Genomic DNA, 26,986 nt, shown 5'->3' with positions numbered 1-26,986 from the left:
AACGGGCTTTTGAGTGTAATGTGGGATGGTAGAGTGAGACTGCCATTGGAGTCATCCTGCGCATGCTTGCAGAGTACCATCTATTGTGTTCCATCTGTATGGTTGACATAGTCCTTGCCGATCAACACCGTTCCAACATCGAGAACAATAGGTCTTCTTGATCCTGCGATGAGCTAGGAAACCCCATCATCGTAATATTTCCAGACCCTATGGCGTCCCAGATAGGAGCTCGGCCAGTCTTGAAGATCTACTCGCTGCTATGGCTGGCTTAATATCATTGCACCGGTGGGAGTAGTTAATTCGGATTTTAGTCTCGGATTTGTCGGACTTCGCGGAGCCGAGCACGCGCTCTGTGTCTGACTACACCTGTCGCGTCGCTACCTCTACAATCACGACGCCGAGTGCGGGATAACGCTGAAAGCAGTGGTGTCTCAAACTGGCTGCGCTTAACATGAAATCTGACCGGGCCTCAATCTGATAAGATTCAAACTCCTGCCTTGTGCTCAACAAAAGATATGATTCGACTCGGCAACCGTCCTGCAGACCGGAATCATGCCACAGGACCATCTTCTACCAGACCTGAACTCAGCCCGTCGCACACTTTCGCCGGAGCCCACCGGCGGCAGCGAACGTAAACGACGCCGAAAAGTCCTTTCCTGCTATGACTGCCGCCGCCGGAAGCTGCAATGCGATCGGGCCATGCCGGCTTGCTCTCGTTGCACCAAGGCCGGTCAAGCAGCCGACTGTCTATACATCGACGATGCTACAGACTTGCCAGTACGACATGCCGACTCAGCAGCACTCGCAAATGCCGAGTTTTCGAGAGGTCCGTTCGAGGGCCACCAAACGAGGCCCATTCAGGCCCCTGCTCCAACGACTGTTGATACGCTTTCGAGGCTGGAGTACCAGGACAGGCGGATCAAGCAACTGGAAACGGCCCTGATCCAATCAACTCAACTTCCGTCTCAGCCATTCCTACATCAACCGAAAGCATCGAAATTCCCACTCACCCCTGAATCGCCCGGAGCAATCGTCGAACAATCTAGCGGCCCTTTGAACATCACCGACCGCGAGACCATGCTCCTGCGTGGCAAGTCCTTCAAGACGCAATTCCACGGCATCACTCATCCAGGTTCGTTGATCGCCTACATTCCGGAGCTCAGCGCCTTCACCAAGGAGACTTTCGAACGAATACCTGCTCTACTCAGGATCCGTCAGGATATGAAACAGCTTGAGGACAGAACTCCGTACGCTGCGTCTTTGTCTCGGCAAATAACAGATGCGGACCTGAAGGCCCAACTGACATCGAGAGCGGAAGTCGATCAACTAGTGCAGCTGTATCTGGACAACTACGACAACATCTACCACATCATCCATCTGCCCAGCTTCCGCCGAGAGTACAACGACTGGTGGACCCATCCTCAGCAAGCGAAGGGATCATTCGTAGCTCTGATCGTCCTGATGACAGCAACCGCGCAGTGTCTCCAACCCACTGAACCATGGCTGTATACGGCCAACAGCTCGACGGCACGGGAGCGAGCAATTTCAGCGATCCACCTATGCGAACGATGGCTTGAAGGGACTAGCCAGAAGCATGTCTCCTGCGTTGATTTCCAGATCCGCTTTCTAATGAACCTGGCAAGACTTGTCAACGCTCACAAATTCAAACGTACCTGGACAGACGCCGGCACCATGATCCGCTTCTTCATGGCGGCGGGATTACATCGCAGTCCTGACCTTCTACGAAAGCCTACATCCGCCCTCGACAAGGAGATGAGGCGTCGATTATGGGCAGCAGCATCAGAGTTTGAGCTTCAAGCAGCGTTCGGACGAGGCATGATATCTGCACCCTTCCCACAGCAAAGCGACTGCCCCCCACCCAGCAACATCCACGACGAAGATATCACATCGGAATCCGAACCCCTTCCACCTCCCAGACCATCCCACGACTTCACCAACTCCTCCTACATGGTCTTCGCCGCCGACAGCTTCTCCCTCCGCTACACCCTCAACACCGTCCTCAACAACATCCGCCAAACCATCTCCTTCGACGACGCCAAACGCTACACCGAAGAAATCGAATCCCACCTCTCCTCCCTCCCCAACTGGATCGGCACCAGCTCAGAGCCCCCCCGCGCCCTCCTCTCCATCACCCTCCGCCAATACATCCTCGTCCTGCACGACCGCCAGTTCCGCCAGGCCAAATCCCAATACGAGCGCGACTTCTCCAAACTGACCCTCCTCACCACCGCGAGCAAAATCATCTCTACGCATAAAGACCTCGTGAGTCGAGGCTGTCGCGCCCTGCAACTCCTGTGTCAAGACCAACTCCGCGCCGCGCTATCCGTCTGCCACATCGCCTCCACGCCTGACCCAAGCGCCGACGCTCTGTTGACGAACATGATCGCGACGAATGCCGCGACCATCATCAACGACACCGCCGACAACCTCACGGACAAAATCACGCGCTACGGTCGCGAGCAGCGACAACTCTGGATTGTTCTTGCGGCCAACGGGTTCATGAAAGCGAAACGCGATCCTGACTCCCGACTGCTGTACATGCAGGAAGCGGTGGATAAGATCATCCGGCCTTATTACAAGATCATGGCGTGTCAGGAAGAGACCCCCACGACGATCGCGGGGGACGGGGTGGTGGTGAGAGAGGAGAGGCGGATGGAGATGCCGAATGGAATGAACGAATATCTGCCGGATCATGCGAACGGGCAGGCGGGAGAGACTGGGGGTGGGGAGATGGGGGTGTTGGGTTTTGAGGATTTGGCGCAGTGGACTTTTGAGGATTGGGGGTTTGATGGGGTGGAGTTGGGGGGGATGGAGGGGTTGGGGTGAGTGGGCAGTCATCAAGGAGGAAAGAAATAGAGCGAGGAGGGGGTGAGAAGGGAGGTGTGGAGTGGTGGATGTTGATATACCCCATTTTGCTTGACGGGCCACGAGTGAGCTCTTGTCGCTGAGTATACATTCCCTTGCAGCCATCTTATGCTGTTGCGCGACACTGCACTGCTTCCTCCATTCGCAACCTCCGCAAGATACGTTAGGTACGAGCACGACTGCTGCCGCCGGTAGCGCTGCTCACCGTCGATTCGAGAGCACTCCCTCCAGTCCCAAGAAGTGCGCGAGGCGAAGGCGAACTAACGCCGTCGTTCTCAATTCGGTCCATCGATTCGTGCTGGTGTTGGCCGAGACGTCCGGAGTGGAGACGTCGTTTCAGGCCGCCGCCGTCGAGTTGCATACCCGTTTGCATGGCTTCGGTCAAGCGCCCGGCTCAATGTAAGATGCAGTCACAACATAGTTTTGAGTCGAGTGTCCATTCTAGGATTGACTTTCATCCTCGGTCATCGCTCTGTATTCGATGTCTCGTCGTCGAGAGCGTCCAGCGCTGAGTCGTGGCGGATGACTGAACTCTGCTCCGAAGAATTGTCGTCGAGGTCGTGCTTTAATTGCGAGGAGCTATCGCAACAGTGTTCGTGGCTGAAGCCAATAGAAGTGCCAGTGTTGTCCTCGTCTTCGTAAGCGAGCAAGAGGCGAAGCTCGTGGACAGTAAGAAGAGTGGTCGACATCTTGAATTGATTGAGATGTTCAAGTAGAAGTGTATGAACAGGACGATGGTGTTCTTGTGCAGCTTAAAACGCTGGGTACATACAGATATATATACATCTACTCCCACCCCATGACTGAAGTGCCCCCGGAACCCGCGCGTGCCGCGGACTCACCGGACAGGGCGTGGGAGAACCAAAAAGGACCCGGATCCATGCCAATCCAGGGCCCGAATCTGGCCGCTTTCGAACATCAGACCGGAGTTTTGTCTCTGAAGCCGCTCCGCTAGTGTCGTCCGAGAGGAATCCTTTTGCTCCGTCGGACAACGCAGTCATCGGACCTAAGGTAGCCTTCCAGAAAATGTCGCCCTCGAGTTCTGACTCTGTGACTGGCACCTTGTGGGAGTGATGCAACACTGTTCTGATTTGTACATTTGCGTTCGTTGGTGGAGGATCTGCTTCCGCGCTTGGGTCACTCCAGTACGACTTCCATAAGGACGCCGTTTGAATAGATTGTGCCAATTAATCCACCATCTTGCCCTGGAAAGGCATTCCTATAGCTCGCAGCAGCAATCGCGCGTCCCGGTCTGTTCGCGCGCTGGTGTGAACAATGACGTGGCAGCCAGGAATCATCCTCGGAGGGTACCTTTCATCTCAAGTCAGCAATTTACATCCCGACCATCGTCTCATGTCAGAACTCACATATCATAATTCACCTCCACCTCTGGAAACAACGCAACCTCCTCATTCGACAGCCCAAACGCCAGATTGCCTGAGTTGTCGCCAGTGCTTCCCTTCACGCCCTTAAAATCTTTCATCTTCGGCATCACCACATCCACCGTCTTGCTCAAGAAATGGTACATGGCTTCGCCTTCCAAGTCGCACGTCACACTCAAGTACTGCCCCGCCCTCACCCCAAAGCCCTGCACATTCGTCACGGTCTTGTGAGCCGTCGCGCGCACACCCGTGATCGCCTGCATGACCATCCCAGCGATATGCAAATGCGCGCTATCGTCAATAGCACCCTTCACCATTGTGTGCACCGTGACGCGCTCCAGCTTCGGCACATTGCGGAACGTGATAGGGTTCCTCAACAATCTCAACACCTGCCCACCCCTAGGCCCCCGACGAGGACGGTTCTTGAAGTACGGGTTATCGCCAACCCAGCTGCGCAAACGCTCGCCTTTTTTCGGTGCGACGAAGCCGGGCGGGAAGTGGGTGTAGGTCATGGTCATGAGGTCGGGCTCGATGGTGGAGCGGTAGGTCTGTTCGAGGCGGGGGAGGGAGAAGGGGCCGGGGACGAAGAGGCGGGAGGAGGGGTCGGAGGGGCGCGGGGGTTGATGGGGGTGTAGGGGGCCGCGGTAGTAACGGGGAGGGCGGAATTGGTATCTGATGGAATATACATTAGCAAGGAATTGCGAGATCGGGCCGGTTGCTGTTATACCTGCTGGATGGGAGCTGCTTCTCTCGTTTACGCGCTTTGGCGACTGGGTCAAACTCGCGCTCCGATACCGTCTCGTCCTGGAGGAAGTCGGTGGTCTCCATGGACTGCGTCTCCTGGGAAGAGCCCGTCGAGGCGTATCGCCGGCATTGCTGCGTCCAGGCCAAGTTGACGGGTTTGCGCGAGGCCTGGCACCGCCTCAAGAAGGCCTTTGTGACCTCTTGAAGTGCCATGTTGATGGTGGTGATGTGGTATGGAGTTGATGGAGACGCTTGAATCTGAAAGCTCTTTCCCAATCGAGCAGGCTTCCGCTAATCGGCGCTAGCAGCCCCGAAGCTCGGCGGTGACAGGGGACCCTGCGTCTTAAGCGAACAGCCCACGTGAAGGGTACATGTAGCAGTGGTGGGGGTGTTCGAGACTCGGTCGTCTTTTCTCTTGCTACAATGCTACATCAAAAAGACTTATGTTGCAGTCTCCTGCTCGACAAACTGTCTTGCTGTACATACACATTCGAAGAACATACAACAGCCGAGGTCCAACAACAAGCTAAGGCGACCCAAGACAGCTGAAGAGACAGACCGACGCCTAAGCCGAAGCGCACAAGAGGCAGCAACTGCTAGAACACTGCAGAAGTCGGTCCTCCCCTCGAAAAGACAACAGATGGATCTGAGATAGGACGAATAACAGCAACGACCGCACAATGAGCGGGGTCCGTCGGTTCCTGAGCCGACGAGACAAGAGCCCCGGGCAACACCACCGCCTGCACCACCACCACCCGCCGGACAAGCACAACACCCAAGTATGTCTCCTCCACGCATTCCTTAGTCGCCGGCATGTTTGCCCCCTTCACCCGCGCCCGCTTGCGCGTCTTGTGCCAGAAGCGCAGCAAACCCTCCCACAGCCCACCTGCCCACGACGAGCAACGAGAGCCGCTGTCGAAGCGTCGCAGTTGTTCGGTGGCGTGGTCGAGTGTTGGAACATTGCTCGCCGCTGTCAATGGCGCTCCGCTCTATCTTATACCGATTGTGGATCTGCTTGTTTTCATTCTTAGAGAGACACAACCAGCTAACAGACACTTCTCAGCCCGAGCGCAAACCTCACCAGCCCGACCACTTCGAAGGAGTCTTTACTCCCCCCCACCACGATCCTCCGAAGAAGACCGATAAAGAAGAGGAGAAGAAGGTGAAAGCCATCATCGAGCGGTTACGGCACTATGGCATCGACAGTATCGTTGAAGCGAACGTCGAGTATGCGCTGCACTCGCAATCACCGCAAGGTGACCCGGAGGCGGCCTTTCGCATGTTGATGATGTTGGAGGATACCTACGAGGGAATCATACGGCCGTACGATCCAAACGTGAAACTACTCGGTGCGGTCAATCGAGGAGCAACGACCTGCTATTTGGATGCTTTACTGTTTGCCATGTTCGCGAGACTGGACAGCTTTGAGGCTATACTGTATGAGAACTTTGAGGATGCGAAGCGGAAACGGCTGGCAGGGCTGCTGCGGCTTTGGGTGAACATGCTGCGAACGGGTCGCTTGATCACAGTCGATATCACGGCGCATCTCCAACATGCGCTGGTGGAGTGTGGCTGGGCGGATGCTGGCCTGCATCGGCAACAAGATCCTTCAGAGGCGTTTGGCTTCATCACTGGTCAACTGGAGCTGCCCATGCTTACGTTGAAAATGGACATGTATCATACCGGAAAAGAAGACCCAACGGACGACCACAAATTCATCAACGAGCGGCTACTGGAGGTTGCACTTTTGGACGAGCCGGCTGAAGGTCGGGATGTCATCACTCTAGAGGACTGCCTGGAACACTACTTCAACAACCGCATCGAAGTCAAACGACATATGGAGAGCCAGAGACGGAATACGCTGAAGTCGGCCAACTTCGCCGAAAACCCTACGAAAGTGGAGAAGGAGTCTGGGGCGCATGTTGAGGTCCTCGAAATCCCTGGAACACCCATTGCTCAAAGCCCAAACCCACTCACGCCTCTCCCCGAGACGCCTCTCCACCAGACCAAAGTCGAACAGCTGCGGCCATCGCTGGCTCGGAAGCGAGCAGATAGCATCTTCAGTCAGCGCAAGGTCGAGCTCACCGGCATTGACCCGGAAGATCTTAAGCGCCACGACACTAACACGTCCGTGGATACCAGAGGTAGGAAACTGAGTACACGGACAGAGGTGTTGATGCCCGCCTGGCAGTTTTTCAAGCTGTTACCCTGGTACACCGATCACATGCCCACTTCTGACGCGCAAGTGGCGGCTCACTTTTCGAAGAAGCGGCCGGTTCTGGGAATTTGCTTGAAGCGATATTCTTACACAAACGAAGGCCAAGCCAGACGACGAGACACCTACGTCGACATACCTCTTGAGATTGCTGTCCCGGATTTCGTCAGTGACGACGCGATGCCTGATCAAGATCCGCTCGTTGGCAATTTCCGTCTCATGCTGCAGTCGGTAGTCTGCCATCGAGGTGTTTCGGTGCACTCAGGCCACTACGTCTGCTTAGCAAGAGGTCGCGTGGGCACTGGACTGGCAACTCAATCTTCGGCCGACGAGCGACGGAATAGTAATGCGAGCGAGGATAACGATGACCCGTGGATGCGATTCGACGACTTGGCACCCGAGCGGACAACGCCCGTCGACATTCACGAAGCACTTCGACAGGAGACGCCGTATCTGCTCTTCTACCAGGTCGTGCCGATTAGTGACGACGGCCATTCGATCCATGACCTGCCGAGCTACACGGAGGCGACGTCGCGCTCCCAGTCTGATGCTACGACGCTGGAGAAACCGTTCGCATTCCAGGCCAATGAGTCCGCTCACCACCTGGAACAGGTCAAATCCGAGCCGACCTCAGTGGTGCATGCCTCAACCGATGTACTGGACTTCACCTCAACCTCCGAACGAACCTCTCTTGATGCAAGCACCATGTTGGACGACCCACGCGGCCGCTCCGAAGCCTCTGGACGCGGCGAAGGACGACACCAAAGCATCACCTTCGACACCTCCAGCGTGTCCGGCAGCATCTCGACGGCGACAGATGCAGCGACCAACTCCGTCCCCACCACGCCTTCCGAAGAGAAGAGCAACAGCTTCCTCGCCGTCGCCAACAAACTCAGCAATTCAAGAAGAGGTAGCCGAAACTCGAAAGCCAGCGGATCAGCGAAGTCGAGGCCTACAAGTACCGGGCCTGATACCAGCGGGAATAGGTTTAGTCTCAATATGTCGAAGTTGACGCAGATCATGAGCAACAACACCGGTAGCCACAGTAGTAAAGGCGAGGGTAGTTCGGCTGAAGAACCGCCGCTGCAAGCGCCATCCGAGCACGGTTCGACTGATCTAGGAGGGCCGAAGGATACCATAGACGGCGCGTCTGAAGCCAGTCATCCCGTCCCATCAGCGACTGAACCTGCCCCTTCTATCCCGAAGACAGACTCGAACGCCAGCAAAGAGAACGTCTCCATCCCAGCTACTCGACCCGTCAAACCTACCGTCGCTATCCCCGCCCCAGCTCCTGCACCGGCAAAGTCGAAGAAGGAAAAGGAGAGGGAGAAGCATGCGGCGAAGCACGCGCATGCGCATGGAAAGGCTGGGAAGAAGGGGGAGGATCGGGATTGCGTTGTTATGTGAATATGGGATATGAGCGATAGGTTAATGAGGATGGGTGTGGTGTTTGGGCATGCTTGGATTTGGACAGGGGCTTCGAGCGTTCTGTTGGGTTGGCATGTGTGGGCTTGCATGGCGCTTTGGGTTCGTAGGGTTGGTGGCATGAGCGAGTTGGAGCCATGGTCGACGTTTCTGTGCTTTGGCCCTATTTCACAGACTGCACAGGCAGAAGGGGAGGTAAACGGGAGGTAGATGTACATACGTGTATGTATTGCACCATCACTTGCATTGAAGTGGACTCTCCACACTCGCCACGGTGAGAGACTCTACGGTGCTTGCTCTTGATTGCCAGGATTTCTTGAGTGAGTTGCTGCTATCAGCTGGAAACGCACGGATAACACCGCCTTCGCTACTCCTCCCTGGACCGCGCGCCGAGATGGCTACCAGCAAAAACGCTCTCCGTGGGTTGTGCATCCGTGGGTCGGCGAGCTGCAAATGCACTGCGCTGCGTCTTTGTGTGCTTTGGAAACGCGACGGACTTTCCTTCCTTCAGGATGTCACGGGATAGGCATTACACCGGCAACAAGGGCCAAAGAAGTTCCTGGCTCGCGGCCGGAAACGCATGAAGCGCATCTTTCCCTCCAGTGAAGACGTATCGAGCAGCTTGAGCTTTCGCAAGGCAGATCTGAATGGGAAGAAGGCAGCAACCTTTGTACGGAAATGCGAAGATCGATGGGAAGTATAGGACTCCAACAACCTGCCGTTGTCAAGTGAATTTTGTAAAGACACAGCGGCATAGCCTACTCCTTTGGGTCGTACGCTACTGCCTCGATCTCCACCATCATCTCCGACAACCCCAGAGCTTCCACGCCCACCGCAGTCCATATAGGACAGTAGTCCGGAAACCACTTTGCAAGCGCCTTAGTCATGATCTCCATCGTCTCCGGTGTGGCCGACAACCGCGCATGATAAGAGCTGATGCGGTAAACCTGCGAGATGCCGTTGCCGCCTGCCGCTCGCATCGCTAAGTCGATGTTGCTGAACGCCTGATCGATCTGCTCCTCCAAGCTGTCGGAGAGGGTCGGTGGGAGTGTGTTGGCTTTCCAGCCGCCTAATGCAGATCATTAGCTTGCTTTCCTCCTGTTTGGGATATGGTGAAGTCTACCTTGACCTGAGATCTCAACCCTGTCGCCGATTCTGACTGCTTGACTGAAGTGGAGGTTCTCTTTGGCATACTGGCCAAACCCCTCGTAAACATGGAAAGTGACGGCCGGCATGGTGAATGTTCGATCGAAGACAACCGAGCGTGGTTTTGAGGAGTAGTGCTGTCGTGCGAGAGATGTGTGACCGGACCGATGAGATCGTGGAACACCATAAAGATCATATATTGGCCTGCCATAATTGCTGTGAGCGCCATGTCGCGGTTCACCAAGATACTTGGCGTTGGTATCTGAAGCACGTTTCCCGCGGAAAGTCCTGTATACCAAGTGTATCCGGCGAACCTGTATCGGTGAAGATTTGCCGCGGCGTACTGATTGCCCAGCTTGATAGCTGTAGTTCTAGCCCTGCTGATAACACCCATCGCCAAGAGAGTGATATTTCGGAGGCTTGTATGCTCAGCGTACAGGTATAAGACCGCGCTCACGAAACGGAAGATGTCCACTTCCGGATCAGTTGTAGTTTCGATAAGTCAATCCTTCGTTGGTCACCTCAGCAGCACAGATCGTCGGCATGACAGATATCACCGGCAAGCCGACCGGTGGTGATGCTAATAGCGTTGAGGTCAGTATGGAAAAGCCTGCGAACAATGCGAGTGGAGAGGCGGTCGATGTGTATGGCGATGTGCAGACAGCCCAAGAGTTTGGCTACGTCCAGAGAGGGTACGTCGACTGCGGTCTGTTGTCCTCTTTTTCACATGCTAAGACTTCTCCTCGCAGGCTCAAGTCCCGTCACATCCAGTTCATTGCCATCGGAGGCAGCATTGGTACCGGGCTGTTCCTAGGTATTGGCGGAGCCTTTCTAAAAGCAGGCCCGCTTTCAGTGCTCCTCGGCTTCTCCATCACAGGTGTTGCAGTCTACTGCATGATGACCTGTCTGGGAGAGATGACGACTTGGTTGCCGCTACCTGGAGCCATTCCTCAGTACTGTGCCCGCTACGTCGATCCGGCGATGGGTTTCGCGGTAGGCTGGAACATCTGGTACCTTTCCAGTATCGCCGTGTGCGCCGAGATCATTGCCGCAACCGTCCTCATCCAGTTCTGGGACAGTGCCATCAGTCCCGCAGTCTGGATCAGCATTCTGATCGCCCTCATCCTCGTGCTCAACATTTTTGCGGTCTCCATATACGGCGAGGCTGAGTTCGTCTTCGCGTCGATAAAGATTCTTGCAATCATCGGCTTGCTTCTCATGTCCTTCATTGTCAACCTTGGCGGCAGTCCGACTGGTGATCGTCTGGGCTTCCGCTATTGGTACGATCCGGGTCCTCCGATGAAAGAAGTGGTGGCTACCGGCGATGCTGGACGATTTCTGGGTCTGATCTCCACGTTGATATTCGCCGCGTTTTCGTACGGAGGGGTTGAGATGGTCGCGACGGCGGCAGGCGAGGCTGTCGATCCCAGGAAGAACATGCCTCGAGCCATCAAGCGACTGATCTGGCGGATCATCATCTTCTACGTCCTGGGCTCCCTTGCGATTGGCACACTCGTTCGCTCCGACGACGAGCAGCTTGGTGGCGCCTCGCCCTGGGTCCTTGCTGCATACAATGCGCAGATCCCAGTGCTGCCCAGCATTATCAACGCAGTGATCGTCAGCTCGGCCGCCTCTTCCGCGAACGCCTCCTTGTTCGTAGGCTCAAGATATCTCTTCGGCCTTGCGCAGAACAAGCAAGCACCTCGCATCTTCCTCAAGTGCACCAAATCCGGAATTCCGATCTACGGCGTCGGATTTACAGCCATCTGGAGCGGGTTGGCATACATGTGCCTATCCGCCGAGTCGACGACAGTGTTCGGCTGGTTCATCAGTCTCGGGACGGTCGCTGTGCTGTTCACATGGTGCAGCATCTGTGTCGCCTATCTGCGCTTCCGGCAAGCTCTGGTACGTCAGAACGTCGACCGGGCCAATCTCCCATACAAGTCTCGGTTCCAGCCATGGGCGGCGTGGTTCCCCCTGTGCTACTTTGGTGCCATCATCCTGCTTAACGGGTGGGAAGTCTTCACGAAAGATCGATGGTCGGTCGAGATCTTTCTCACTTCCTACATTGGCATTCCAATCTACTTTGGGACATATCTGCTGTGGAAGGTGTGGAAGCGAACGTCGCTCGTCGATCCTGCGGAGGCGGATATCTGGTCTGGCAAGGCGGCCTTGGATGCGATGGAATGGCCGGAGAGAATTTCACGCAATATGGTAGAGCGGTTGTGGAACAAGATCGTCTGAATATGAATCGCTATGGTGGCAAAGATGGAGTGGCCGTCGCTTGGGGATAACCTCAATAGTGAACAGTCTCATGTAAAGCTGTGAAGTCGATCCCTTCCAGGAGAGACAGCTCCCAGTCTGCAAGGGCTGGATCCATAGTATTGCATGCAAGCTCGACTTTGTCAATGAGATCACCACAGTTCGAGAGGCAGTTGTCAGCAATGTCAAAATCGTACAAACGACGGTATGATGCCAGAGTATCAACCATCGTTCGCGCAAACTTGAGCGACGGATTGCGCATAGATCCTCTGGATCTCAGAGCAGTTCGCATGAGAAAGGTCGTTGCTGAAGTGAGAGAGTGTGCGGTCGGTGGAAGCCAGAAGCCACCAATGCTCGCTTCATCTAATTCTTGGACAAAGTCGACAATATCTTCACAAACCCTTCGAGCTTGGACGTAATGCCTGGAGCTGATATCGTCTCTGCAAACACTATTATCCCAGTCGAGCTGAACGCGGCAGATGAGTAGTTTCACCGACAAGTAGGCGAGCCGGAGGTTTGCAGTACCATGTCCGCTGAGTCTTATCCCTCGTATGATAGGCCGACGAAGATCATCGGGCAATGAGTCTTCCCAGATGACCAAAAGGCTGTCCAGATCAGAACAGACCTCTTCTGTGTTAGGACCGCCACCGCTCAGATGGTAGACGTGTTCGAGACCGTGCACGAGCACTTGGGTCAGTGCTATCAGCGACACAAAGCAGGAGGCACCAGCAGTATGCTCGTTGGATGCACTCGGACCGACGATGTCTTCTGTAGTCGGCGTTGGGACGTCGTAGTGTGAGCGTCGAATGCGGTGCGGCGTGCCGTACGCCCAGCTGGACCTGCCGTCATTGTTGGTATGCTGCGGAGATGGTTGGGAGGAAACATCGTTGAGAATGTTGCTTACCAGACATCATAAATGACCAGCAGCCACCATATCCTGATCCTGAACCGCTTCTCGTATGGCGACAGATTCCAAGGCGAGGGATCGCGGTTCAAGCCAGCTGAGTTTGCCAAAGCGACGGCCATGCCCAAAAGAACCCCGTTCCCCAGGTAGTGGCTACTTGGTCGGCCGCAGAGGTTGAGTATGATTGACAGTATCATGGAGATACCGGGCGTTGATTTCCACTCTGCGTTCAAGGCGTCTTCGGCGTGTAACCAAGCGCTCCGCTGTTCTGGGGCGGGAACTGTCATCAGTCGCTCTGACGATTTCCAGTAAGTCATGGCATTGCCATAGACGTAGCATAGCAGACTTGGCGACATGCTGTCCTTACTGGCCGTAAAGACTCTCTGGAACATAAACTCATCGAAGACGGGAAAACAGATGTTGACCTTGGAGAAGAATCTGTCGTCTTGGTGAGTTGAAGTCCCTAAAGAAGGTGGCTAGGGAAGAGCTCACAGGTCAACAAGGTCCTGCTGGTAAGGCGCCACGAGCTCCTCAAGTCCTTTCAAGTGTGACTGCGCAAGCAGGCGGCTCTCCGCCTCTCTTTGACCACGCTTTGGGACTATGTTGAACAGTATCGGCCGCGCTTCCGGCATGGAATCACCCATTGTTGGGTGGGATCGAATCATGCGCCTGTTGCGGTTGGACGGCTCGTTCGAGAGGTATTCTTGGAACACCCTATCGTCATCGGCAATGGCAGGACTTACCACGTGGGCGCTGCCTTCTTCAGGCGCGACAACCATGTCTGTCACGGCAGAACCTGAGCCATCGCAACTGCCAGTCGGCATGATCGACCCACTGCCATGGTCCGTGAAGACTTCGTTCGCTGCCGTAGATCTCATCATCCCGGGGACAGTGTAAGACTGCAGCATGCGATGACATTCGGCAGGCGAGGCTGATGAAGGCGGCCTTGGCCTGGCCACAAGGTCAGGTGTAGATTCAGTAGTCGGTCTGACACTATGAGAGTCCTGTTGCAAGACCAAAGGATGCTTATGCCGCCGGCGCCGCCTCTCTCCAGCCGGTGGGTATGCACAGGTGGTGCTGTATGTCTGGCACATGACACAAGAAGGTTGGGCAGGTTTCGTGATGCATCTCGATTTCCGCGTTCGGCATGGAAGGCAGGCCGGCTGGAGATGAGATCGATACGGCCGACCACCAACAGTCTGACGCTCTGGGTCGCCTGGCTCAGAGCTCATGTTCGAAGATCCTCCACACGGACGACTTCGCCGGTGACACTTCGCTATGGCAGGGTATGGGATCTGAAAGCTCCCGTATCACGTTTGATAGGCCAGGCGTAGTTCCAGTGAACGCTGCGAACGAGATGTTCCAATGCTGCTCGTACAGGACTCTCACCGGCACCCCATCGCGGCAATACGACTTGCCGTAGTGGTAGAAGATAGAGTATCTGCAAAGTTTTCCTGGGAGGCCAGCCATCCCCGCCGTGAACGGCGTAATCATGATGAACGGCTTTCGCCTGACATGGGAGACGCCTGCGGTGTGTCTGACTCGCGACTGATATGAATGCGAGGCAAGATAAGGTAGCCTGCCTTGGCTGAGTTTCCCGCGGGGACGGTCGACTTGGCTGAGATGGAACTGAAGTAGCTAGTTCGCCGGTACACAGCAGTACAAGCCAATCCAACACTATCCGGAGAATGTGAGTTCCTGCGAAGACGAGTGTGTACTGCACTTTTCCCGTGCACGGAACGATGGACGCTTTCTCGCTTATATATCAAACTGTAGCCCACCATGGGTCTTGCAATCTCAAGCCCTCTCAAACAACACCAAAGGCAACATGGGCTCCATGGGATACGACACCAATGCCTTCTGGGCGCGTGCATCAGAATATCTCATGAACACCGGCATGCCATACTGGCCGAGCATTGTGAAGAAGGCCAAAGGCACAATTTTACACGATGTGCATGGCCAGAGGTTGCTGGACTTCACATCTGGCCAGATGAGCTCACTTCTGGGCCACGGTCATCCCGAAATTGTCGAAGTCGTCACAAAGTACGCTGGAGAGCTCGATCACCTCATGAGTCTGATGGTCTCCGAGCCGGTGGTCGACTTTGCTGAGGCTCTCGGAAAGATCCTTCCACCACCGCTCAAGAAGTCGTTCCTCCTTTCCACCGGATCCGAGTCGGTGGAAGCGGCTATGAAGATAGCCAAGTGCGCCACTGGGAAGTTCGAGATTGTAGCATTTTCAGCGAGCTATCATGGTATGACTGGCGGAAGTTCCTCTGCCACATATGCATTTGGTCGAAAGGGTGGAGGTCCCACCATGCCAGGACAATTGGCTTTCCCTGCTCCAAACCCATACAGATCGCCTTTCCGAAAAGCCGACGGGAGCTATGACTGGGAGACCGAGATGAACTTTGGCTGGTCCATGATCGACAAGCAGTCAGTCGGATCTCTTGCAGCATTTGTGTTTGAGCCGATTCTTTCCGCAGGAGGGATGTACGAGCCGCCGCAAGGCTATCTCAAGCGCCTGAGTCTCGAAGTCAAGAAACGCGGCATGCTGTTGATCGCAGATGAGGCACAAACAGGACTGGCCCGTACCGGCGATATGTTTGCTTTCCAGCGAGACGACATTGTGCCAGACATCCTGGCGCTGTCCAAGACGATCGGGTGTGGCATGGCCGTATCTTCGGTGAGTACGACCGAGGAGCTTGAGCGTCTCGCTTTGGCCGGCGGTTTCATTTGCGTCACGACGCATTACAACGATCCTTTACCCGCTGCAATCGCCACCAAAGTACTGGAGATTCTCGTGAGAGATGATATGGTCCAGTATGTGAGAGAGCGAGGAGCGCAGCTGCGCAAAGGCCTGGAGAAGATGAAGGCGAAGTATGACTGCATCGGCGAGGTCCGAGGACGCGGACTATTCATCGGGATGGAAATCGTGACCGACAGGGGAAGCATGGCTCCGGCTGGTGAGCTCGCCGCGGCGTTCTCAACAAAAGCGCTTGAGCTTGGACTGGCAACCCAGGTCGTGGCCATGCCTGGAGTCCTGGGTGTCTTCAGACTCGCGCCGCCGATTGTCGTATCTGCGGAGGAGATCGATGAGGCTCTCAGCATCATGGAAGAAGCATTTTCCAGCGTGCTTGCGACGGATGTGACGAAAAGGGCGATTGCCAGTCTCAGTTAGAAGGCAGTTGTCCCAGATGGACCAATGAAACGTGGGCGCTGTTTCACGCCACTTTTCATGTTGCTTCACACCTTCGCGCATTCGCCGTGGCATTCCAGTGGTCTCAAGACAATACTAGAGGGAGGTTGAGATTGCTGTACAGACAACCATGGTAGGGTCTCTCGTAGGAGACACCACTACGAACTGTCGCACGGTATTCCCTCTTGCAAGCAGGCTCGATATGCACTGGAAGTTGATCGCATGTTAGCTGTTTGCTTTGTACTACGCAATGCTTGGAAAAAGGGCTCAGACGAACCTCGCTGTATGAACCCAGTCCATCTCTGTCGTTATTGTGTCGTCCGACGTCACCCCTCCAACCCCAGACTTGAGGATACAGTTACCCTGCCATTCCTCGTGCTGCGTGAAGACGTTCGTCAAGTTTGCGTAGTATGAGAGCGCCATGCATGGTTTCTCCGCATCCGAGTTCTCGTTATTCCAGTCATCGCAGGAGTCCACGCAGGCTTCGAAGGAGTACTTGGTCGAGGTGTACAGACCCTCGGTGAGACCGCCCGCGTATATATCCTCGTTGTTGTAGTAGTACACAGTGTTGCAGTCTTGGATATAGGCTAAGCCCGCGAGTTGGGCCGAGTACATGTAGGTGCCGTTCGAACAAGAGTAGCTTGCTAGGCCACTTGTTGCAGGTGCTACAGCTGCAGAGGCGGTGGAGGACGAGGGTCCAACTGTGGTGGTGGGTGTGGGCGAAGAGGTACTGGAACTGTCAGCAGATGACTCTCAGCACAGCGGGTCGTCGTGGCTGAGGAAGGACTTCTCCAACAACTGAAACGCCATTCTCGCAGACCAACGTCTCGACTCGTCAAACCACTTACTCCTGTGCTTCTTTCGGACTCTGCTTTTGGGTCTGGCTACCGCCTTCGTCGTCGTTACCGCCTGCAACACCAGCCCCGACCGCAACAGCAATCACCACCACCACACCGATCAAGATGCCCAGTATCCATCTTTTCCGCCTGTACCAAGGTCTTCGCGCTCCGCTGAACGATGGACTGACGTCTGTGTTGTTCGTGTCGTAGTAAGCGACTTCCTTGCCGCCGGCGTGGTCGGTTACAGGTTGTAGCCCCTCTGACTCTCGAAACACAGGGATGGGCGAATACGATGGCGCGACCTCCGGTGCTCGGCCGGGATCTCCCAGATCCCCGTACTTTCTGTCCATGATCTCTAGATACAACAACGACAAATCATGAAGCGAAAACGACTGTATTTCCACCTCTTTTCGTATACCACAACCGCGTGGTCGGGACGATACCATCGCGACCATCAATAGGTTGCCAAGCGCTCAGCCGCATGTGAATTCAGCCCCAAACTCTGCAACCTGTACAACGCCATCGCTAGATGAAAATTGTTTAGTGCTGCATGCCGCCAACGAAGAGATACGGCTCAGCATGTCTGCAATGCCGGAGTGGAAAGCGGCGATGTCTAGGCGAGGCAGATGCAACATGCCCTGGCTGTATGAGGCGAGGGGTGAAGTGCTCCAACACAGCGACGACGACAAGGTCAACGGGCATCTATCCCGCTCCGACGATCTATCGAGATGGCTCAGGACTTGTTGATCGACCCCTGCATGACGCCTTCGCGGAGTTGGAGTCGACGACAGTGTCGAGACTCGTGGGGATGTACATCGACTACATCCACGATCAGCCGCACTCGCTGTTCCATGTTCCTACACTACGTTCCGGTGTCCTCCACGGAACCATAGAGAAACCGCTCCTCTGCAGCATCTTGGCGCTCTCTGCCAGGTTTCACGCAGACGAAAGCGTACGAAGTCTCGGTGACAAGCTGGCAAAACAAGCCGCGTCCCTGCTCAAAAACGATCTCGAGACCATGTCACTCTCTCGCATCCAAGCCTGGGTTCTGCTCGGTAACGTGGCTGGGTCGACTGGTGACTCGTCATCAGAAGCGATGTACTTTGGCATTGCCATGCGGTGCGCTCAGATCATGGGACTGTCAAACGCGCACGCAGAGGACGGTGCTGTGCTCAGCGAGACGAAGTCTAGGGTATGGTGGACCTTGTACATGATTGATCGATGGCCCTCCGCAGGTCTGGGTATCCCCCGTCAAATGGGTGAGCGTCGACCTTCGCAGCAACTACCGCTGGACGAATGGGCTTTCCGTGCGCTGCCTTCTGAGCAAGCAAGTTGGCCCAAGACACCGCAACCGGGGATGTGGGCTTACATGATCACGCTTGCTGAAATTTTTGGTTCCATTCACGACCTGAACAAGTTGTCAGCTATGCATCAAGTCAATCCGCAAGAAACGCAATCCGCCGTGGAAAGCCTTGCACGTTCTCTGTCAGACTGGCAGGGGAATCTGCCCCAGCCTCTCAGGTTGAGCAAGGAGACCTTGGAGCTGCACCGGGGTCGAGCTCAAGGAAGAACATTTGTTGCACTTCACTTGGGATACTACCATTACGCAACTCTGCTCTTCTTCCAATTCTTGGATCAGTCTGCGGAGGATACGCCGCACGCCGCCGAAAACGCTCGCAAATGCCGTGAATCTGCCTCAGCGTTCAGCGACCTCTTGCGTGCCTCCTACGATACACCTTGTTGTGAGGCCATGTATGTTATTGTAGGCCACATGGCCGTGGTCTCTTCTTCTGTGTTGATGCACATACTGCTCTTCGGCGAAGAGGACGAACTCCCTGCCGCCAGGAGACGTCTTGAGTTGAATTTTGAGATCTTGCTCAAGCTCAGGAGCTGGTGGCCGAGCGTAGAAGGCATGACTGCGCGGCTGTTCTTGTTCCAAAACATGTGCATCCGCTCAGTCGGCAATCATTTCAAATTCGATCGGTGGATGGTAAAATTCATCCTCGAGCATGCCATTACTCTCGACGACAAAGCCGAGATGGAACAGCTGCAGACCACTTCGCCTGAGAGCGTTGAGTCACCTGAAGCACCTGAGTTGCGCCGTTTGAGTCACAGAGGGCGGTCTACCCAGAGTGCATTGTCGATGCTCAAGCGATGAGAGCCGAGAACGTCCTCAGGACCTCAACAGCCATTCGCTCCGAATTCTGAGCCGACCAATGAAGTGCTTGCAGACTTCGAGCGAGATGCTCCATTACACTTGTCTTACAGATCGTGCACATTCCTTGCCTGTGTAGTCAGAGCGTTCTCTGTGGCGGCCAACCCCGAAACGATATCTGACAGTCGGTGCGTGGACGAGCATGAATGCATTCCTGGTCAGGGCTGCACACTGCAGCGCTGGATTTATCCTGGCTCGACGTACGACTCTTTTCACCATGACTCAAGCTCTGGAACAGACTTTGACGCCAAGGCGACTGGAAGATGTACTCCCAGCGGCCGCGTATTGGATTGTCTGTGGTGGAAACGCTCTTCGAAGCGACAACATCCCATACCCCGGTCATAGCGATGAAGGTGGCTCTAAGCGTATCCCGGGGAGCATGGCTGAGCTCTGGCATGGCCAGCATGCTTGAGAATTTTGGATGTAAAGACTCACAGACATTGTAGACAGCAGAGACGTCAGTAAAAGAGTATCTCTGGCTGCTTTGCGTATCTGAAGTAGGGCCACGGTGAGTCTCAGTTGGTATGAAAGTGAACGACGCCAGGAGATCGCCACGAAGCAGGCCTATTGCGACCATGATACAGCCCTCGCCCGACTCTTTACGATCTGCGCTCGACATGACCGTCCTCGGCCTCTTGGACCTTCTCGTTGAGCCTGCTGGCCATGTTCTGCTCGTCGGCAATCGCTGCCTGGTCCCCATCAAACAGTAAAGCGATCTCTTCCAGGGTCGGCCCTTTCGTTTCGACGAAGACGAAGTAGATTACCAGGACTTCGATGACCAAAATCACGATGTACACGAAGTAGAATTTCCAATTCAACTCCTGGAGGCCGATCGGGTTGACGTACTGATGGGTTCGGTTCAGTGGTCATTTTTGAACATTGGGGGGCAGACACTTACTTGATTGAGAACAGACGAGGCCGATGTGCAAGCGAAGCCAATCGCAAGCCATTTGGCACGGATGTTGAAGGGCAAGATCTCTGCGACATACGCAACGGTCAACCCAGGCCAGGCGAACCTACGTGACGCCGCATTTAGCAGTGTATCCAACGTTAACAAGCCTTGACAGGTTGAAAACTTACCCGGCAGCCAAGTAGAAGAGGAACACCATTGCAATCACGGCACTTCCGGCGCCAGTGTTTCCACTTTGTGCGTACACCGCTGAGCAGCCTGTCCAGACGCTGAAAGCCAGGAGCATGCCAACGGCAGCGATCAAGAAGAGAGTGCGGCGGCCGAATTTGTCTACCAGCTGGGTGGAGAAGCCGATGGCCACCAAGAAAGACCAGATCTGCAGACCGCCGTTTACCAGTGATTGATCGCTCGAGTTCGTCACTCCCACGGAATTCAAGATGTCGTGCAGATAGTATGACGCGATGCCGTTGCCGGAGCATTGGGAGAAGAACGACACCAGCACGATCAGCAGGAGCCGCTTACGATTCCCAGGTGTCCGAACCAGAACAGACCAGCCCTGGCTCTTAGCTTGCTTCTCCAACTCGATAGTCTCTTGTATCTCGACAAATTCGGCCTGCACGAAAGCATCCTGGCTGTTCCCATCGGCGTGGTACTTCATGGACGTTAGTTGGAGACTGTTGATTGTTGGACTTTTGACAGCATCTGTACCTTCACCAGGATTTTCAATGCTTGTTCTCCCCTGTCTTTGCTGACCAGCCACCTTGGATTCTCTGGTAGGAACCAGATGCCGATGAACTGTACCAGAGGCATGAGGGCTTGCAAGCCCACCGGTATTCTCCAGGCGGCGTCCCCATCGTACTTCAAGGTGCCGTATACGGTCCAAGCTGCGATGATCGATCCGACATACCACAGGGTGTTGTACATGGTGGTGATTTTGCCCCGGTGCTGCGGGTATGCGAGCTACCGACCATGGGTCAGCGACATCTCGAACAGCTCTAATCATGAAGCGGTCATCTCACCTCCATGATGAGCAATGGTGCGGAACCCTGAGCAACGTTCGATCCAAAGCCCACAAGGAAACGACCCCCAATGAACAGCCCGCTGTCAACCGTTGGGACGACCTGTAGGATCGTTCCAACAAAGATGACGACGATGCCGGCAGCAACACCAATGCGGCGCCCAAAAAGGTCTGCAGCGTAGGCCGAGAACGGAAGTGCACACACCGCACCAATGTTCTGAATGGCCGTGAAGAGTCCAAGCTGCGATCCGTCAGGATTGTCGAAGTAGGTCTGCCACTGTTCGCTGGTTCGCAGGCCGTTGAGGAGGGAACCGTCGTAGCCGTTGACGGTGGCTCCGAGAAAGAGGATGGGCATCATGAAATAGAGTGATTGTAATCCAGGAGACTTCCACCATGTCACCTCTGGCACGTCCAGTACTGCATGTTGCGGGGACATTCCCTTCTCTTCGACGGCTGGAGCTGAATGCTTCTCCATGGTCTCGTAGATGGTAGGTAGGTAGAATAGATGATGATTGGGTCTTGGTTTGTATGTGCACCGTGAGATGCATCGCTAGACATATATACCTTCAAGGCCATCGTGTAGGTTTGCACGAATCGTATATCCACCTCGTGGTTTCTCCGCCATACACCCCATGGGAAGGGAGAGTGTCCCGGCTCAGCGGCGTTTCAACGAATCAAAGCGATGGGTTTCAACGAATCAAAGCGATGGAACGCCGGGGCGGTGATCACTCGGCCTCCCGATGAACAGAGTCTGGGTCCGCCGCCAACTAGGATCCTCTTTGAGACATCTCCCAAATTGACTGCCGCGGGGAGGCGACGGTGTCTGAACGAATGGGCGTTGTTGAATGCCGGTGTGCGGTTGCAAGCCACCCTTTTCAAGACCATGTATCCACCGCGGTACTGTACCTCGAGCTCCATCCAGTGTACTCATCGCGGTGGATCACCATCGTAGGAAGGTCGTGACATCGACAGCAGAGCGATGGGGTCAATAAAGAGCTCGCGTGTCCCGCAGGTAGGCGTTGTGCTGTTCAACTCGTACATTTTCTTCGTCGCACAACCATCACCATGCAGCTGCAAACGCCCCATCTTCTCAAGACTTCCACTTCGAAGCAGTTGATCGTGAATGGCAAACCCTTCCTCATGCTCGCAGCAGAGCTGCAGAACTCGTCCCTCACTTCCGCAAAGTACATGCGAGAAGCCTGGCCGAAACTGGTGCAAGCCAACATCAACACTGTCCTTGGATGCGTGTCATGGGAGCAGATCGAGCCTACCGAAGGGAAGTTTGACTTCCAAGAGCTGGATCAGTGCATACAAGATGCTCGGGCTGCTGGCCTCAAGCTGGTATTGCTCTGGTTTGGCAGTTTCAAAAATGGTACGGCACACGCCTGCTCGAGCATTACCTACACTGACCAGTCGCTTCAGGCATTTCTACATACACGCCTCATTGGGTGAAGAAGGACAGTCAACGCTTCCCACGGGCAAAGACGATGAATTCCCTCGGCGAACTGGAGATCAGCGATACGCTCTCGATCTTTCACACGGAAGCACCTGCCGCTGATGCCCGGGCGTTTTCGACACTGATGAAGCACCTGCGAGAGGTTGACTGTCCACACTCTACGGTCATTATGGTGCAGGTGGAGAATGAGATCGGGCTATTAGGAGATTCGCGAGATCGCAGTCGACTTGCTGAGAATAAGTTCAGCAAAGCTGTCCCGTCCGACTTACTTGACTTCCTCAATAAGGACTGGGAATCCTTGAGACCAGAGCTGAAACAGTCTCTGAAAATCACCAAAGACTCCGCCAACTCATGGTGTGCAACATTCGGACACAGCAAGAAGACAGACGAGCTGTTCATGGCTTACCATTATGCACGCTACGTGGAACAAGTGGCAAGCGCAGGCAGGAAAGAATATGCTTTGCCATTGTACACCAACGTCTGGCAGAACTATGTCGCGGACGATGCCGAGGACAACGAGTTTCCTGTCGTTGTTGGCGGCGGAGGTGTCCCGGGAGATTATCCCAGTGGAGGCGGAGTGATCAACACAATCGACATATGGCAGACCTTTGCGCCGACACTGGACTTTATCGCACCAGATGTGTACCTGAACGACTACACGAAATCTTGCGCAAAGTACCGCCACCGCAACCAGCCGCTATTCATCCCAGAACAGCGGAGAGACGAATATGGAGCACGGCGAATATGGAACGCGATCGGCTCGTTCCAAGCGCTCTGCACCTCTCCATTTGGCATCGATACGCTCGAGCCTAAAACGAATCCTTTCAGAGTCCACTATGGCCTTCTGGCCCAGGTCTCGGACCACGTCCTCCAGGCTCAGGCGGATGGGACGAGTGTCGGGTTCTTCTTTGACGAGTTGCCCGAGACGGCCGGTCTTCCGGATCCATCACCACCAACCACTGCCCGCTTTGGACCATGGAAGGTCACGATCGAGCGAAGCTTTGTTTTTGGTCGTCCAGGAAGCGGCTGGGGCATGGTAATCCACAAAGGCGGTCCACGCTTCCTGCTTATCGGCAAGGGCTTCCAGGTTCGCTTTGCGCACGAGTCTGCTCCCTTTACCGGAATCCTCAGCTTTGAGGAGAAAGAAGTGCAGGCTGATGGCAGCTTGAAGACGCTGCGTATGCTAAACGGTGATGAGTCGAGAAGTGGCAAGTTCTGCATCATGCCGAACGACGAGCCGGACTATGGCGGGTAGGTGAAGCAGATCGAAGAGCTGCGTGTCCAAAGCATTGGCTGACTTCTATGCCCGTAGGTTTCCAATCTGTGTCACGATTCCCGCGAGAACAGCGATTGCAGAGGTTGAGGCATATGCACTGGAAGATGATGCGTGTCAGTGACGCTGGAACGATGGGCTTCGGGTTCGACAATAGTTGTAGAGTAGGTCAGCCGCCAATGGCGGTCGACAGCGAAGCTGCTGAATTTTGGCGAGCTTAGTCGAAGTGATCAACACCGCCTGACATCAGAGGAAGCTTAGTAGGAAGACAGTTTAGAGTAAAGGATGCAGAAGAAGGTTTGAGCATTAGACAAGTAGTTCCAGAGACCGCTAAACTGCGTCTTCGAGCTGAAAGGAGTCAGCCTGCCGTTTCCGCGAATCTTTGCTGCTGCCGTTCATCTTGCTCTTGGACTTCTCTTGATCAGGCGAAGATCCAGCTGCGTCTGCAATCGTCAGAAATTCCATAGCTGTGGGATTTGCATTATTGTCGGACGACATGGAAGCCCGCTCTCGGTGGCTCGTGTAGGTGGCCGGATGCGATAATTGCGTGGGCTCCTTGTTGACAAACCTGGTGCTCAGCTTGTCAAGCTCGGTCTTGAAGTCGTCGAGCATGATCGTGTCGGTGAGACATTTGGAAACCAGGTAAAGCTTCCACCAGGGGTTGATACTGTGAAGGATTAGTATAGCTGTCAAATAAGACCAGTCGAGGGTGAGGTACCCGTTCGTCCCGCCAAACCAAGTCGGATGGACTGAAGCAATAATATCAATCACGGTGAAGACGACTGCGAGCATGATGGCAGTGACCAGGACACCAAATCGAGGAGACGTCTTCAGAAGCTCCAGTGTGGTAGCGCCGTAGCTGACCCGTACGACTCTAAAAAGCATCACGCAGACGAATATCCACCACGGATCTCTGTAGAACCGACGTCAGAAGCCGCACTTGGCGCCACGTTAGGCATGGAAGGCATACCTCATGAGCGTCTCGTAAGGTCTAGCAGCAGGATACAAAGTGCTGTTGAGGTCGTTGAAGAAGCGGAAGTTGTTGTAGATCTGGAACACGAGCGGCCCAGCGCTGAGAGCAAGGCTTATCAAGTATACCCAGGTAATCTTCTTGCACGTTTGAGCAGAGAAGATAGCATTGCCGCCTCGAAAGAACGGACGAATCTTGAGCCAGGCAACTAGGTTGTGTATCCAGCATGAGGTGTAGTATAGAGCAGCGGTACTTGACAAGTACCACCCGTAGCCTTCAAAGGACCTAGAGTCTGTCAATACGTCTGGGAATGATCAGGCTTGACGAGAGACTGACATGAAACAGAAGGTCCCGTGGCTCATGGCTAGGAAAAGCTTTGAAGATTATTAGCAGAAGGTTCGCATCGTCGCAAACATTAACAGACCTCTGCAAGAATGAGCTTGTGCAGCAGGACTCGCCGTCGCATGTTGGCTACGGTCAAAGCGACCATAATGAGCAGCGCTCCCACCATGAAGCCTTGTCCCCATGACTCCAGGATGAATCCCTCGATTGTCGCATTGGCTCGCCAGTCGTCTGTTGTCGTCGTTGGAGCAGCCCGTCTTCGGTGAGGTGCCGGAGCACTTGTCTCGGGATCTGGCAGCACCGCCATCACATTTTCTACGGCATGCGAATGTCTGAGACAAGACGAGAGATCGCGGAGAGGGAATGAGGTGTAAGAATCCTACGGTTGGCGCCGAGAATAGTAGTAGCGAATCCTCCCGCGTGCTGCCCGCGTGCCGATCACGAGATCCAGTTGGAGGCCCCGAAATTTTGACCGATCCGCTTTGTTGGGCTGCCACGTGATGGTATAATCTGGTTTCTCCGCACAAGGCAATCACTTTCGAACAAGGCTACATGTGTACAGTGATCCACAACATCCTACCGGAGCGGAGGACCCGCGAAGAAGTGAAACTCATCCCCACCTGCCGTATTCCATGCGTTCACTGATAGGTGACCTTCATCTTGCCCGGCAAATGCTTGAGCCCTATCACCTGGTTAGTAATGCATTCAAAACCTAATATGTGGCCGGTACCAGGGTACAGTGACAACTCACATCCGTTCAACTTCGGTGGACCGAAGCTGGGCTTCTTGGTGCACTTGTTCCCGACACTCTGATCTTGCGTGGTCAACCCTTCGCAAGTAGCCATGCTGCAGCGCTGATCCACTGCCTTCTGAAGCGAATTTCCCTTCCAGCCGAAGACGTAGTCGGCGTGATACCCATACCCCGTTGGATCTCCCTGCGCCCAGACGAAAGGCTGAGAGCCGTCCTTGGGCCAGTCTTCTTTGGGAAACATGCCGGTGTCGAAGACGGTTTCGAGCATGATCTGCGGGAGTTGGACTGGGTGAGTGCTTGGGCAGCCGTTGTAGCCACTGGCGACGTGAGACGTGTGATCTTTGCTGTCGAGGTTCTTGCCGTCCCAGCAGCTATGATAACGGCGGTCAGTCAAGAAGCCAAACAACAACGGCCAGGGTAGTGTAATACGTACTTCGGGAAGTTAATGTTCACACGCATACCACCAGGGCAGTGTTTCTTGGGGAAAGTTTGGGTGTCGCTGTCCGCTACGCCCATTGGATTTGGCTCGAATGGCCCGTCGGTATAGCAGCGGTAGATGCTGTAGGCGCTGGAGAAGGTCTGCGAACGGGCGAATGGATCTCCGACTACCATCCGGAAGCCCTGCAGCACTTTATCAGTTTGAAAATCACGCGGTGAATGATTGGGCAGTCGTACCGGTGGTTGGGCCTTGATCTTGACTGACTTGTCCGTAGGCGACGTGTAGTATACCGTCACGCCACCAGTAGCGCCGAATATGCCAATGTTCGGTATGATCGGAACATGCCTGAAGGTGCCATTGCGCGCTCGAAAGTACAAAGCAGGGTGCCAGTAGTTCGAGAAGTCTTCGCTGAACGTGCATGTAGTGCAGCTGCTCTCTGCTCCGAGGTCTCCCTGCATCGTGGCATTGAAGGAGTTGCCGCCGACGATGGCGTGCATATGCTGCGAAGGAATCTGTCCCGGAGTCACGATGGGATCCAGGCGCTCGATCGAATGCTGAGCACAGCCGAAGCGCATCATGGCACCGAAATCTTGCTGCGCCATGGCTACCGGAG

At 54.8% G+C, this 26,986-nt stretch overlaps 13 protein-coding genes across 13 annotated transcripts; 6 read left to right on the top strand and 7 right to left on the bottom strand.

Annotated features, from left to right (window-relative positions):
• Positions 1 to 552: 552 nt before the first annotated feature.
• LTR77_008324 (uncharacterized protein) lies at positions 553 to 2,847 on the top strand (the record flags this gene model as incomplete). The annotated part of the gene is made up of 1 exon (XM_064805556.1): positions 553 to 2,847. One exon carries the CDS (start codon positions 553 to 555, stop codon positions 2,845 to 2,847), a length of 2,295 nt encoding a protein of 764 aa, XP_064656016.1.
• Positions 2,848 to 4,249: 1,402 nt separating this feature from the next.
• Positions 4,250 to 5,225, bottom strand: mrpl7 (54S ribosomal protein L7, mitochondrial; the record flags this gene model as incomplete). Its single annotated transcript, XM_064805555.1, has 2 exons — positions 4,250 to 4,940; positions 4,996 to 5,225. 2 exons carry the CDS (start codon positions 5,223 to 5,225, stop codon positions 4,250 to 4,252), a joined length of 921 nt encoding a protein of 306 aa, XP_064656015.1.
• A 600-nt stretch (positions 5,226 to 5,825) lies between these two features.
• Positions 5,826 to 8,634, top strand: LTR77_008322 (uncharacterized protein; the record flags this gene model as incomplete). The annotated part of the gene is made up of 2 exons (XM_064805554.1): positions 5,826 to 6,017; positions 6,076 to 8,634. The coding sequence occupies 2 exons, from the start codon at positions 5,826 to 5,828 to the stop codon at positions 8,632 to 8,634; spliced, it is 2,751 nt and encodes a 916-aa protein (XP_064656014.1).
• A 776-nt stretch (positions 8,635 to 9,410) lies between these two features.
• LTR77_008321 (uncharacterized protein) lies at positions 9,411 to 9,887 on the bottom strand (the record flags this gene model as incomplete). The annotated part of the gene is made up of 2 exons (XM_064805553.1): positions 9,411 to 9,721; positions 9,776 to 9,887. 2 exons carry the CDS (start codon positions 9,885 to 9,887, stop codon positions 9,411 to 9,413), a joined length of 423 nt encoding a protein of 140 aa, XP_064656013.1.
• A 454-nt stretch (positions 9,888 to 10,341) lies between these two features.
• Positions 10,342 to 12,042, top strand: LTR77_008320 (uncharacterized protein; the record flags this gene model as incomplete). The annotated part of the gene is made up of 2 exons (XM_064805552.1): positions 10,342 to 10,490; positions 10,548 to 12,042. The coding sequence occupies 2 exons, from the start codon at positions 10,342 to 10,344 to the stop codon at positions 12,040 to 12,042; spliced, it is 1,644 nt and encodes a 547-aa protein (XP_064656012.1).
• A 52-nt stretch (positions 12,043 to 12,094) lies between these two features.
• On the bottom strand, positions 12,095 to 13,788 carry LTR77_008319 (uncharacterized protein; the record flags this gene model as incomplete). The annotated part of the gene is made up of 3 exons (XM_064805551.1): positions 12,095 to 12,899; positions 12,965 to 13,402; positions 13,457 to 13,788. The coding sequence occupies 3 exons, from the start codon at positions 13,786 to 13,788 to the stop codon at positions 12,095 to 12,097; spliced, it is 1,575 nt and encodes a 524-aa protein (XP_064656011.1).
• A 1,004-nt stretch (positions 13,789 to 14,792) lies between these two features.
• On the top strand, positions 14,793 to 16,142 carry LTR77_008318 (uncharacterized protein; the record flags this gene model as incomplete). Its single annotated transcript, XM_064805550.1, has 1 exon — positions 14,793 to 16,142. The coding sequence occupies one exon, from the start codon at positions 14,793 to 14,795 to the stop codon at positions 16,140 to 16,142; it is 1,350 nt and encodes a 449-aa protein (XP_064656010.1).
• A 285-nt stretch (positions 16,143 to 16,427) lies between these two features.
• LTR77_008317 (uncharacterized protein) lies at positions 16,428 to 17,349 on the bottom strand (the record flags this gene model as incomplete). The annotated part of the gene is made up of 2 exons (XM_064805549.1): positions 16,428 to 16,890; positions 17,009 to 17,349. The coding sequence occupies 2 exons, from the start codon at positions 17,347 to 17,349 to the stop codon at positions 16,428 to 16,430; spliced, it is 804 nt and encodes a 267-aa protein (XP_064656009.1).
• Positions 17,350 to 17,632: 283 nt separating this feature from the next.
• LTR77_008316 (uncharacterized protein) lies at positions 17,633 to 19,157 on the top strand (the record flags this gene model as incomplete). The annotated part of the gene is given in 2 exon segments (XM_064805548.1): positions 17,633 to 17,657; positions 17,677 to 19,157. The coding sequence occupies 2 exon segments, from the start codon at positions 17,633 to 17,635 to the stop codon at positions 19,155 to 19,157; spliced, it is 1,506 nt and encodes a 501-aa protein (XP_064656008.1).
• Positions 19,158 to 19,813: 656 nt separating this feature from the next.
• On the bottom strand, positions 19,814 to 21,617 carry LTR77_008315 (uncharacterized protein; the record flags this gene model as incomplete). Its single annotated transcript, XM_064805547.1, has 5 exons — positions 19,814 to 20,059; positions 20,113 to 20,230; positions 20,295 to 20,776; positions 20,833 to 21,084; positions 21,144 to 21,617. 5 exons carry the CDS (start codon positions 21,615 to 21,617, stop codon positions 19,814 to 19,816), a joined length of 1,572 nt encoding a protein of 523 aa, XP_064656007.1.
• Positions 21,618 to 22,207: 590 nt separating this feature from the next.
• On the top strand, positions 22,208 to 23,853 carry LTR77_008314 (uncharacterized protein; the record flags this gene model as incomplete). The annotated part of the gene is made up of 2 exons (XM_064805546.1): positions 22,208 to 22,514; positions 22,565 to 23,853. The coding sequence occupies 2 exons, from the start codon at positions 22,208 to 22,210 to the stop codon at positions 23,851 to 23,853; spliced, it is 1,596 nt and encodes a 531-aa protein (XP_064656006.1).
• A 348-nt stretch (positions 23,854 to 24,201) lies between these two features.
• Positions 24,202 to 25,490, bottom strand: LTR77_008313 (uncharacterized protein; the record flags this gene model as incomplete). Its single annotated transcript, XM_064805545.1, has 4 exons — positions 24,202 to 24,784; positions 24,842 to 25,126; positions 25,178 to 25,215; positions 25,266 to 25,490. 4 exons carry the CDS (start codon positions 25,488 to 25,490, stop codon positions 24,202 to 24,204), a joined length of 1,131 nt encoding a protein of 376 aa, XP_064656005.1.
• Positions 25,491 to 25,821: 331 nt separating this feature from the next.
• Positions 25,822 to 26,975, bottom strand: LTR77_008312 (uncharacterized protein; the record flags this gene model as incomplete). The annotated part of the gene is made up of 3 exons (XM_064805544.1): positions 25,822 to 25,865; positions 25,935 to 26,305; positions 26,368 to 26,975. The coding sequence occupies 3 exons, from the start codon at positions 26,973 to 26,975 to the stop codon at positions 25,822 to 25,824; spliced, it is 1,023 nt and encodes a 340-aa protein (XP_064656004.1).
• Between the last annotated feature and the right edge of the window lie 11 nt (positions 26,976 to 26,986).

This window comes from Saxophila tyrrhenica, assembly GCF_035928015.1.
Source record: "Saxophila tyrrhenica strain CCFEE 5935 chromosome Unknown scaffold_14, whole genome shotgun sequence".
NCBI lineage: Eukaryota > Fungi > Ascomycota > Dothideomycetes > Mycosphaerellales > Extremaceae > Saxophila > Saxophila tyrrhenica.
The sequence above is the reverse complement of the archived record's forward strand: the minus strand, read 5'-3'. Positions and strand labels throughout refer to the sequence as shown.